This window comes from Crocodylus siamensis, chromosome 7 (genome assembly GCF_052110815.1).
Source record: "Crocodylus siamensis isolate JL-2025a chromosome 7, ASM5211081v1, whole genome shotgun sequence".
Classification (NCBI taxonomy): domain Eukaryota; kingdom Metazoa; phylum Chordata; order Crocodylia; family Crocodylidae; genus Crocodylus; species Crocodylus siamensis.
In genome coordinates, this window is record NC_143401.1 from 2,778,892 (window position 1) to 2,789,231 (window position 10,340).

The 10,340-nt window shown below is 52.5% G+C and overlaps 1 protein-coding gene across 3 annotated transcripts; it reads right to left on the bottom strand.

Annotated features, from left to right (window-relative positions):
- Positions 1–1,487: 1,487 nt before the first annotated feature.
- Positions 1,488–8,725, bottom strand: PIGV (phosphatidylinositol glycan anchor biosynthesis class V). 3 transcript variants are annotated; one of them, XM_090058690.1, is made up of 4 exons: positions 8,629–8,725; positions 4,824–4,975; positions 3,199–4,371; positions 1,488–1,805 (listed from the first exon to the last, which is right to left on the bottom strand). In XM_090058690.1, the coding sequence occupies exons 2-4, from the start codon at positions 4,908–4,910 to the stop codon at positions 1,494–1,496; spliced, it is 1,572 nt and encodes a 523-aa protein (XP_089914816.1). In that variant the 5' UTR covers positions 4,911–4,975; positions 8,629–8,725; the 3' UTR covers positions 1,488–1,493. The 3 variants fall into 3 exon arrangements, with proteins under 3 accessions (XP_089914816.1, XP_089914818.1, XP_089914817.1); XM_090058692.1 differs by lacking the exon at positions 8,629–8,725 and adding an exon at positions 7,216–8,618; XM_090058691.1 differs by lacking the exon at positions 8,629–8,725 and adding an exon at positions 6,585–8,618.
- Positions 8,726–10,340: the final 1,615 nt, after the last annotated feature.

Genomic DNA, 10,340 nt, shown 5'->3' on the forward strand with positions numbered 1-10,340 from the left:
AGTCTCCCTTTGGAGTTCTCACGCTCCCTCGGGGATGCAGGCACAGCCACACGAGACTAATGAAGAATTCAGCTCTTCAGCCCAAATATAAATGGACCCAGCGGGGCCAGGCGAGAAGAGCCAGGCAGTGTGCATGGAAGCAGGTTTTGGCATCTTGCGTTTTCACACCTCGGCACAGTCACAGTGGCGGACGTGACGAGAGCTCTCGCTGGGGTAGTCTGGAGGGGAGAACAGGCGTGGAAAGGCTGGTCGCCAAGGGATCTGCTCCCAGCAAACAAACCGGCCTGGGCCTGACTCCCCCCTCCCCTCCACCGTGGTAACCCCCAGGCCCAGATCAGCCTCAACTACAGAAGTGGCTGAAGCCCAGGAAGAATCGGCCTGTGGAGGCATTTGTGCCCCGGGACGGTATCACCCAGCAGTCAGGGCCCCACATTCAGGCCCAAGTTTCTGTAATTTAATGGAAGAGTAGCCCAATAAAGCATATTACTACTCAAGGAAACAAATGTGACTTGGATACTCAAATGTGTTCTGTTTGAGTCATGTTTGGCACCCATAAGCGATACAATAATTGCCCCACAGCCTTAACATGAAAAAGGATCGCTGTCTCGCACAGGGAGCCAGGGGAGAACTCAAAAGGCCTTGCTCTAAGACTGCATGGTTTCTAGCAGGGAGAAATGGCTATTTCTTTCCCTTGATGTCCAGCTGCCCTGCCCCTATCGCATGGCTTCTCTTCCTCCCTGCTGGGGCTCTAAGATTTCCCAGGTGAGAGACGCCCTTTCACAAAGAAAAAAACCCTCTGACTGGTCCAAAACCCGCAAGGCATACTGACAATACTCATACGCCATCAGTAAATCTCCACTCGCGCCCTCTTGAGAACCTGTGAGCTGCAGCACCCTAGTCCCTTTGGTGACATCTCCCCTGAGGATCACTCCAGTGTCTCCTTCACATCAGCCGTTACATGCAACACGCAAAGGGAGTCCCCAGAGCACTGGGCCAGAGAGAACAAGACATTCCTGGTGCAGGGGGAAAGCGTCTCACTTGGAGATGAAGGCCGCTTCCTTGAGTTTCTCAGGATCTTTATTTTGTAGGCAGACACGCTGGCTATAGGCTCCTCAGACAGCAGTGGGCTTCCCACTCATTTCATCAGATACTTACTTATTCATCATGGTAAAGTGCTTCACAGAAGATGTAAGAATTAAAGCCACGTTACCTGCCCCAGAGAGTTTACAGACCAAATTTTGGCCATAAGATGAGCGGTGAAAATGACAAAGGAGAGAAAGGAGGGCTGGAATAAGGATGGACGGGGGTTACAAAAAAGAGCACGGCTGTTCGAGGAACATGCACATACTGGTGGCTCCGTGCAACTTTGTACGCAACGAAGACAACAGCATAGTTCCCTTCCGTCAAGGTTAAAAGCGAGTCACAACTCTGAGCAGTGATTCTGCTTCTCTTCAGAAGTCGGTCCCAAATGCACGTGCACACACAATCTCTAGCTACGTCCAAGGCAAGAAGTTGCAATGCAGAATCAGTCCCAGCAGCCAGAAGGACAGGAAGTACCCCAGAACCCATTTGGTCAAGGCAGTATTCCTTCTGTAATTCAGCAATAATCGTGGAAGGGGGTTTTCAGAAACCCCTGTTCCAAACAACCCCAGAAGAGCGCTGCCTACAGGGGGCTGCTCAGAGAGGGAAGCTGCAGTCTGGGTGGGATCCCCTTCTCGCCACAGCAAGGCATCGCTGTCCTGGAGCAGGTGAGCAGAGAACCAGTACAGCACCGGGGAGGACGAGCCGAGGAGCCGCGTTAGGACCTGAGAATGACAAGTGGAAAAAGGAATTGCATTAATTACAGGCCTGTGAATCCAACCACCCTCCACTGCGAAGAAGGAAAGGGACAATCTGTCTCAGACTACTGCTCAATTGGAATGAAATACTGCCCTACTCCGTAGCGCTAGAATTTATTATGCTCGGGGCAAAATGTGTCTCAGCTCAGAGTTACCCAACAAAGATAGCTGGGGAAGCAGCCAAGTAACCTCTAGATTATAAAAACAGTAACAACCCCAATTCCTCTGGTACTACGCAAAATGTCCACCAAACCATCTCCAAGAGCCCAGTGCCTGAGCAGTGCAGTGGCTAGCGGTTCCCGAGATTTGAATTCCCCTGTCTTTGCCTCAAGAAAAGGAGAAGTCCAACCCTTGGATAACAAGGATATTTCCCATTTATGCAGGACATCCCATCCTGAAGGATCCCAAGACATGTTACAGATGCGATGCATGTTGCATGGGGAAGGCAATGTGGGTAAAATACCTAGTTTGCCTCGTGGGAAAGATAAGGGACTGCAAACGGCTTACAGAGCTGTGGACAAAGTGCTGGTTCTGGCATCCCTTATCATGTGTGCCCTGCGGCATTCCAGACCCCTGAACAGACTGGAGGCCCAGAACCAAACTCGCTCTCCACGAGTCTCTAACTGTCGAGCACATGTAGGCACTCACGTGCACAGATGTGCTGGGGACATGCCAGCACAATGGGGTCAGCCCGAGGGGCAGCAGGGCAGCAAGTCCAGAAAATGGAGTCCAGTTTAAGCAGTGAGAGACAGGGCAAAACAAGTGAGCTCTTCCTCCACTTGTGGTTTTGTTTCATGCTTCATGACCCATACCTGGGTTTCCCCCAAGCTGGCTCCTGCAACCGCCTTCCTTGTGTCGGCAGCAGTGTCAGAAGCAGTCCTGAATCAATTCTAGGGAGTGGCAAGGGTCTACAGAGCCTTTCATTTCCGGGCCACCATTTCAAATCCCACCCAAATTGGTAGTGGCCCAACATCAGGACACTCCCCCGCCCAAGAGCTGATTAGCACCATTTGGCTCAACTGGAGATAAGCATGTTAGAAACATCATCCAGTCGACAGATGGCCTACGAGAAACAAGCTGGTAACCCAGCGTTTCCATCAGCCCTGGCACCCGCCGGCCTCTTTTTGATCAGTTTCAATGACAGAAATGACTTAAACGGCTTCGGAAACTGAAGCAATGATCTCTCATCTGGAAGCAGCCCAGAGGGGAAAGGCAGAGCTTCCAGGCAAAAAAGCCTGCACTGTCCTGGGCCTATTCTGTGGTTAGGGTATCTCAGTCCCTGTGACTATCCATCCACTGCCCTTCCTCAGCACTTATTTCCCTTGAAGAAACAACTTACACGTTACTGTGATCATCTTACCTGCACGTGCATGCAGAGGAGTCCGAATACCAAGAGAGCAGTGGCGTGGACCACATACACGAAGACACCAGAGGAGCAAAATCCAACCCCTGGCTTGGCAGAGCCCTCTCCTCCCCCGCTTTTATTCCTTCTTCTCACCAGGCCAAGTGTTAAGCAGTCCTGGAGATTGGCAGTGAGGTAGACGCAGGCAGCCCAAGCGCTCAGCACTGTGATGGGAGCAGCTAGCAGGAAGTTGGGGATCTGTTTCAGCTGAAAGTATTGCAGAAAACCCACGTTCCAGTAAACATCTTGAATGTAAGAATAGATCATAGGAACCCGGTGGGAGCACCAAGCAGGTTTCACCCCAGTCATGCTTGCTAGGCGATACCCTTTGTCCACGGCCAGCTGCAACAGCGGCTGGGGAACAGCATGTTCAGGGCTGACATCAGGGTCACAAAATCTCAAGTAAGCATAGAGCTGAAACAAAGCAGGAGGTAAAAAGAGGCCAGCACACGTCAGAACTACTGAGGCTGCCAAGCTGAGAAGTTGCCTCCAGACCCAAGCCTGTTTCATGACAGACCCCGCACCAGCTTGGAGCTGGAGGGCAAGGCGTCTGCTCTGGGTATAGAGCAAGAAGCCGGCATTGATCACCCCGTTGGAGCGCACGCCAGCAGCAAAGGAGAAAAGCAGTCCGCTGGTCCAGCTACGCCCCTTCTCCAGCTGCCACATGGCACTGAACGCCAAGAGGGCAAACATGCTTTCCGAGTAGGCGGCTGTCATGAACACATTGGCTGGGGTGAGGCAGAAGAGGATGGCAGAGAGGAAGGCTGTCCTGCGACACTGCAGCACCACGCAGCCCAGCTCGTAGAGGACAACAGCTGCCAGAACAGAGAAGAGGGTGTTTAAAAGTACAGCTGACAGGAGCAGGCGGCTCCGTAGGCAGAGCAGCCCCTGCAGGGGCCACAGACTGACCTCTGCCACCACTCGTATGCTCAGGGGGTACACGGGGAAGAAAGCAAAGTTGTGCTCATACACATAGCCATGCTCAGCTACAAACAAGAAGTGCTCTGCATCCCAGTGTGACAAGCCTCCCAACAGCCACTCCAATAGCCAGTCGCAGAAGCTGGGCTCAGACAGGCGGGGTGGAGAGAAGGCGTCTGCAGCGTGGTCCGGGATCAGGAGGTTAAACAGGGCCTGGATGAGAGAGGGAGAGAACTGAAACTAGCCATGCCTCGTACTGAAGACAGGGCCAGTGAATGAAGACTCCAGGAGTTCGGGGAGTATTCACACCAGTAAGGGAGTACAATGAGGCACCCAGACAGGCAGGGTGAGTATCAGGAAAAGTTCCCGATGGCAAGGTTTGCTGGGCTGAAATTGCTCCAGGTGGGGTTCCCAATCGCTTGGGACACCTACATCTGGGCTGCACAAAGCTCTGGGAAACACAGAGGGAAAAATCCAAGTCCTGTGTCAGCCCCTGCCTGCAGGATGCAGCTGAACTAACAGGTCTCTTCTCTAGCACTTGTGTTCCTGCAGCCAGTTACGACTTAGTTTACTCCCAGCTACTCTGGAGCTGATCCTACTCAACCAAGCACTTCTGTAGCACTGTCCAACTAAGCTAGCTCCTCAAACTGGCGCAGGAGGCTTACCTGGAGCAGAAGCGTCAGGGCTCTGCACCACACCGCAAACTGCAGGACTTCTCGAAGGTAGGGTTCTCGTCTTTTCAGCAGCTTCATTCTGACCTCCGTGATGGGTCACTGATGCTTTCCATAGAAGAAATCCTCTCTCCGGTTTTTGAAACCTGAAATAAAGAGATCTGCGATTCTAGAGAGTACTGCTGGATTAGACCATGGCTCCATGGTACAGAAACCTACTTAATGGCCAACTCTATAACTTTCATGAGCGCACGTTTGCAAGCCTACATGGAACAAGACCTTCTCTTCTGTAAGACACTGTGGCCTCAGAGCCAAGCTGCCTCAGCCTACCATGTACATACAGAAAAAACACCTTCATGGCTTCTTCCCTCTGGACAGACTGAGGGAGAGAGCACAGTCTACTCTGTTAATCCACTTACTGAGCAAGCACACGCATCAAAAGCCTCCTTGGCTGTCTCAGTTGAAAAGGCAAATGGCTCAAGCCCCAGTTCAGCAAAGCATGTAAAATCCCCTGAGTTTTAAACAGATATTTTGCGGAAAGGGGAAGACCTAAAGTAAAGGTTTGCAGTTAAGCACGTGCCTACGAGTTTTGCTGGATTTGGCTATAAAACAGACACAAGGCCTGCTAGCTTCTCTCTTCCCAATGGGGTGCTCTTAGGGCAGGGCTGAAACACGGAGAGCAGCAAGGAAAAGGCTGTGAGGGAAAGCAGACTCCTTCAGGCCTGTCAAGCCCACACCTCGCTAGCACCAAACTCACTGCCCATTCCCTCACTTGCCTTCCGCAGGCTTCTCGCACTCAGCGCTCGGGCCCTGCACAGGGCAGAAAACTCAATTTACCTGATATGACATTAGAGAGCACTGTCTCCGTGTGTCTCCAACATTTTGGCAGGGGGCCGTACTCACTAGAGTGAGGGCATCTGCCCGATTCAAACAAGTCACATATGCTACAGGAACTCTCTAACCCCCCCCGACCTTAACTGGAGAAAATAAGCCAGTTTGAGGAAGCGACTTAAAGATTTATTCACACCTTGGCACTCTGGACTGACATTTCCAAGGCAGCTGTGATGCCCAGCTTCTGTGGGCCAGCTACAAAGCAAGCAGCCTCTAGATCCGTTATGCTGTTTTCAATTACACCATGCTTTTTCCCTTGGCCCTGTAGCCCCTGGCTGCTTCTTGCTTTGACAAACAGAAGCCCCAAGTGTCCCTTAAGTTCTGACAGGATAGCACAGCACGCTCCTGTGCTGGTCCAGTTGTTATAAACCTCACAGAGAACGCTACAAGTACTTCAATTATCATCAATTTGGCCTCAAAGCACCTTGTGGGATGACAACACTTCTCCATTTCCATTTCACAGGTGGGGAAAACTGAGGAACCTGCCCAAGGATACCCAGCAGGTCCATGGCAAAACTGAGAACAGAGCCCGAAGTTACTGACGCCTGGTTCCAGGCTTTAGCCAGTAGATTACAGTTCCTCTTTTCTCACACACCAACACTTTTGATTTTGCTCATGTGTCCCCTTCTTCTGGGCAAAGTAATTAAACCAGGGTGCAGAGTACTACGTCAGGAAGATGTACTGTTTTTCTCCTAGGCAGAAATGGGGGGTGCTTCAACCCAACTCTAAATCCTACTAAATCTCACAGAACAAAGGCAGCAAAAATAGTCTGAGCACTTTAGATGTTGTAAAAATTCTGCAAAGAATTTGTCAGTAAGGTTCAAATCAAACAGTAAGAAACCTGCTCTTGTGAAAACTGCACACCTGATATCAGAAGTCCAGAAAGAGCTGCAACCCACCATGTTGGCAGAGAGCACAGGACTGCATGGGACTAGAACGTCTTTCTACAAAAAAGCACCATCACGACCTGCTCACAAAACACCTGGGTAGACAGGACAGGGATAATAAAGAGCGGAGATAGGCTAACAAATCATCATGAAAAGAATTCAGATCTTATACAGAATTCAGGACGCATTTCTCTCCGTGTTTAATATGTCTAACCAGCCCTGTCTTCAGAAATGAATTCTCCTTCCCCAGCCATGAAAACTATGCTATCAAACCAGGCATAAGCACTAATAAAAATGCATGTAAAATAAATCACAGAAATGAAAATATGAATTAGGATAGATCTGTAAAAACCGCGGTGCTCGCTGTTCGCCGCCAGGGGGTAGCAGGCACTCGCGACATCAACACTGGCAATCAGGTTCTGGCCACACAGGACTCCTATTTCAGCGTACATATCGAAAACACTTCTAAAGCAATGATTCAGGCACCTCTGTTTTCTTGCAATATTCCTTCAGATGAAAGGAGCACTCAAAGTAAAAAAAATACATTTATGAACCATTCTAACCCAAACCTTATACGAGACAAACTGAGTTTTAAAAATCCAATGCACCTTTCATCTCTGCTGCTCACTGTCTGCATTTTTCTCCATAATAAAGGGAGCCTTGTTGGTTTTGCTTTCAGTCCATTTCAGTTCCTGGTACTCAGGCACAAGGCTACAATGTTTCACGGCAGCCACCAGGCTGTTTAAAATCATCCTCTATTTAAACACTGGGACTAAAATTGGGAACAGTTCCACTGCTTATTTGTTTGTACAAAACCAATACTGGATCAAAATTTACTGTAACATCCTCGTTTCCGAACCTGGTACGCTGGACCAAATTTAGAAGTGATTTCATAGAGGCAGATTCATGACTCGCAGCCGTGCTGGCGAACACCAGGGTGAAAGGAGCCCAGTGGATCCAGCGCGCAGGATTGTGCCCCCCTTTTTTTAGTGTATTTTAAAACATTGAATGAAAAATCACTTTGCAAAGACACGGTCTCTACCAGAGTCACTTGTGATTTTCTCTTTGAACTTGCGCCACATTTTGCTGTTGGGATGGCCCAGCCTGACCCAGACTGCGCCTGGGATTTAAATTAAAATGACAGAGACAAAGCACAAAAATCGTCTCTCCTTGCTGCCGAGATAAGCAGGGCCAGCAATTTGCAGACTCCAGGAGAGGCTGAAATGTGGCCGAAGCCCCAAAGAGGAACATTTTTAAGGTGGCAAGACAAGGGGCGCTGGCGGGATCAGTCATGGGTGCAGATGCCACATGGCAGAACCCGTCCGGGTTTAAAAGGGCACCCGCCCCAACAGGGACGAGTTCAGCCATTTCCGCCGAACGCGCGCCCTTGTCGGCCAGGAGTCTCCTGCTGGAGCCGCAGACTCTGGTGCTGCTCAGCGTCTCGTGCCAACAGGCCGGGAAACCATCGCTTCACGCTCCTTTTTTATCCGTCCAAGCGGCAGGCTGGTTCCACGTTTACAGACGACAAACCCCTTCTCCCCCAGCTTTGTTTAGCGGAAGGGTGGGGCGCGTGCACATGGGCCGTGCGGCAGATCAAGGAGGGGCGGGAAGCACAGAAGCAGCCGGACAGGGAGCAAAAAGCAGAGCAGTAGATTGGGCACAAGGGCAGGGAGCAGAGCAGCAGATCAGCCACAAAGCAAGGAGCAGAAAGCAAAGCAGCAAATCGGGCATGGGGCGCAGGGCAGAGAGCAGAAAGCGCAGCAGCACAGGTCAGCGAGCGCAAAACAGAGCTACCGGCTGGGCATGAGGCTCAGGGCGGGAAGCAGAAAGCAGAACAGCAGCTCGGGCCACGAACAGGGACCAGAAAGCTGAGCGGCAAACCGGGCGTGAGGTAGGAGCGGAAAGCAGAGCAGTAGTTAGGACACGCCCCCCCCCCCCGACGGGGGTCTCGGCACTTGGAGGAGGGCGGGGTGTGCAGGGGGGGCGGGGCCTGATGGAGCCCCTCCCCACCCCTCCCCCACCTGAGTGCTCGGCACGGGACTTCGGCTCCGACTCCATCCCGTGGCCACCTAGGCGCCCCCCGTCACTTCCGCCTTCCAGCGAGCACTTCCGGCAGCGGCGGCGGCAAGACAGAAAAAGAAAGGGAGCGCTTCCGGCTGTGCCGCGCGGCGCTTCTGCGCAAGCGCACTGGCGCTGGCTGAGGCCGCCCTCGTGCGTCACCCGGCGGGCGCCATCTTTGTTCAGGGCTGAAGGGCGGGTGCGGCGCCTAGCGGCTTCCACGTGGGGGCGGCGGGAGGCCCGCCAGGCCCGGGGCAGGAAGCGCCCCGCCCCGCCCCCGCCGTGAAACAGGAGGGTCACGGGCGGGGCCGTGAGGGAGCCACTGCAGCGCTGACCTCTGACCCCCAGCCCAGGGCCTGGCCCCACGTGGCCTCACACCAAGCCCCGCAGCTGCCAACACGCCCAAGGGCCACCCGTTAGGCAGCCACCCAAGAGACACAACCGGCTGACGCAAGGACCTCCAAGCTGCCGCTTTCCCCCGGGGGTTCCTCACCTGGTCCCAGCCGGTGGTAGTGAAGACTCCCGAGGCGCCGGCGCCCCAGGCCCCATTGAGTTCGCATCCTCCTGCCTCGAGGATGCGCGAGGCCTGGAGAGACAGACAGCAGCGGGAGTTCAAACGAGTCCATCACCATGAGTTCGAACCAGCCCGAGCCCGTCCCTGACACTCGCGCTGCCACCACTCTCAGCCGGCACCCCCGACGCGGGCTCGTGGGGGTGAATCGCCCTCGGCCCCAAGGTCCAGTCCTCCGCTCGCGGCCCCGCGCTGTCCAAGAGCGCGCCGGACGCACGCCTCGCGAAACGCAGGGGACTTGGGCTCCGCTCCCAGCACAGCCGCCCGCTTGCCGAGTGACCCCAGCCAGACCCGTGCCTCAGTTTCTCAGTCTGTAAAATGAGCGCAGCGGCACTTACCTTCTCAGCATGGGGCTCCCGGACCCACGGAGGGACGTGCTCTGCAGCAGCTTGGAAACGCTGATACTCATTACCCGCAGCACACATGGAAACGGGATTTGCTCATGATGTGATATTAGCCACAACATACCATTGAGTAACACACTTGACCCTTCCGCCATTATGAACTTTACTTACTGGGAAAGGACGGTGGAAGCCTCCGCATAGCGCAGATCACTGCTGTGTAGGCAAGATTCTATCAAGTTCGGCTTTCTTCCTAAGCGAGATCTCATTGTGCTTAACCACACATTGAAAGTGCCTCAAAAAGCACACTACAGCTTGTTAGGAATGCACTTTACAGGTTTTATTTTTGAGTTTAAGAAAAAAATGAGCAAAATCTCGCAGAGATCGAGAGGTTTCTTTCTCCAAGGAAATCCTATAAATGTGCATTTCAAAATGTTCCAGCATTATTTCCTTAATGATACTTAAGATTTCTTGCAAGGACAAGATGACAGGCATTGGCAGTTGCATCCTCAGCAGAGGTTTCACAAAGCTGCTTACAATCTGCCGGTGAGGGAGATGGGAGAAGCAAATGCGCCATGCTGCTAGCAAGGATCTGCACAGCTCCATGGGTCAAGAAAGAAGGCTGGCTTCAAGGAATATCTGCAGATTTGGAAGCTGGTGAAACTCCAGTCATTTTTACATTCTGCGCCTGAAAGTCCGGTGTTGAAGTAAGTTTTGTAAAAAGTCGGGAGACTGGTTCTTTAAATAGCTCCCAATTACAAAC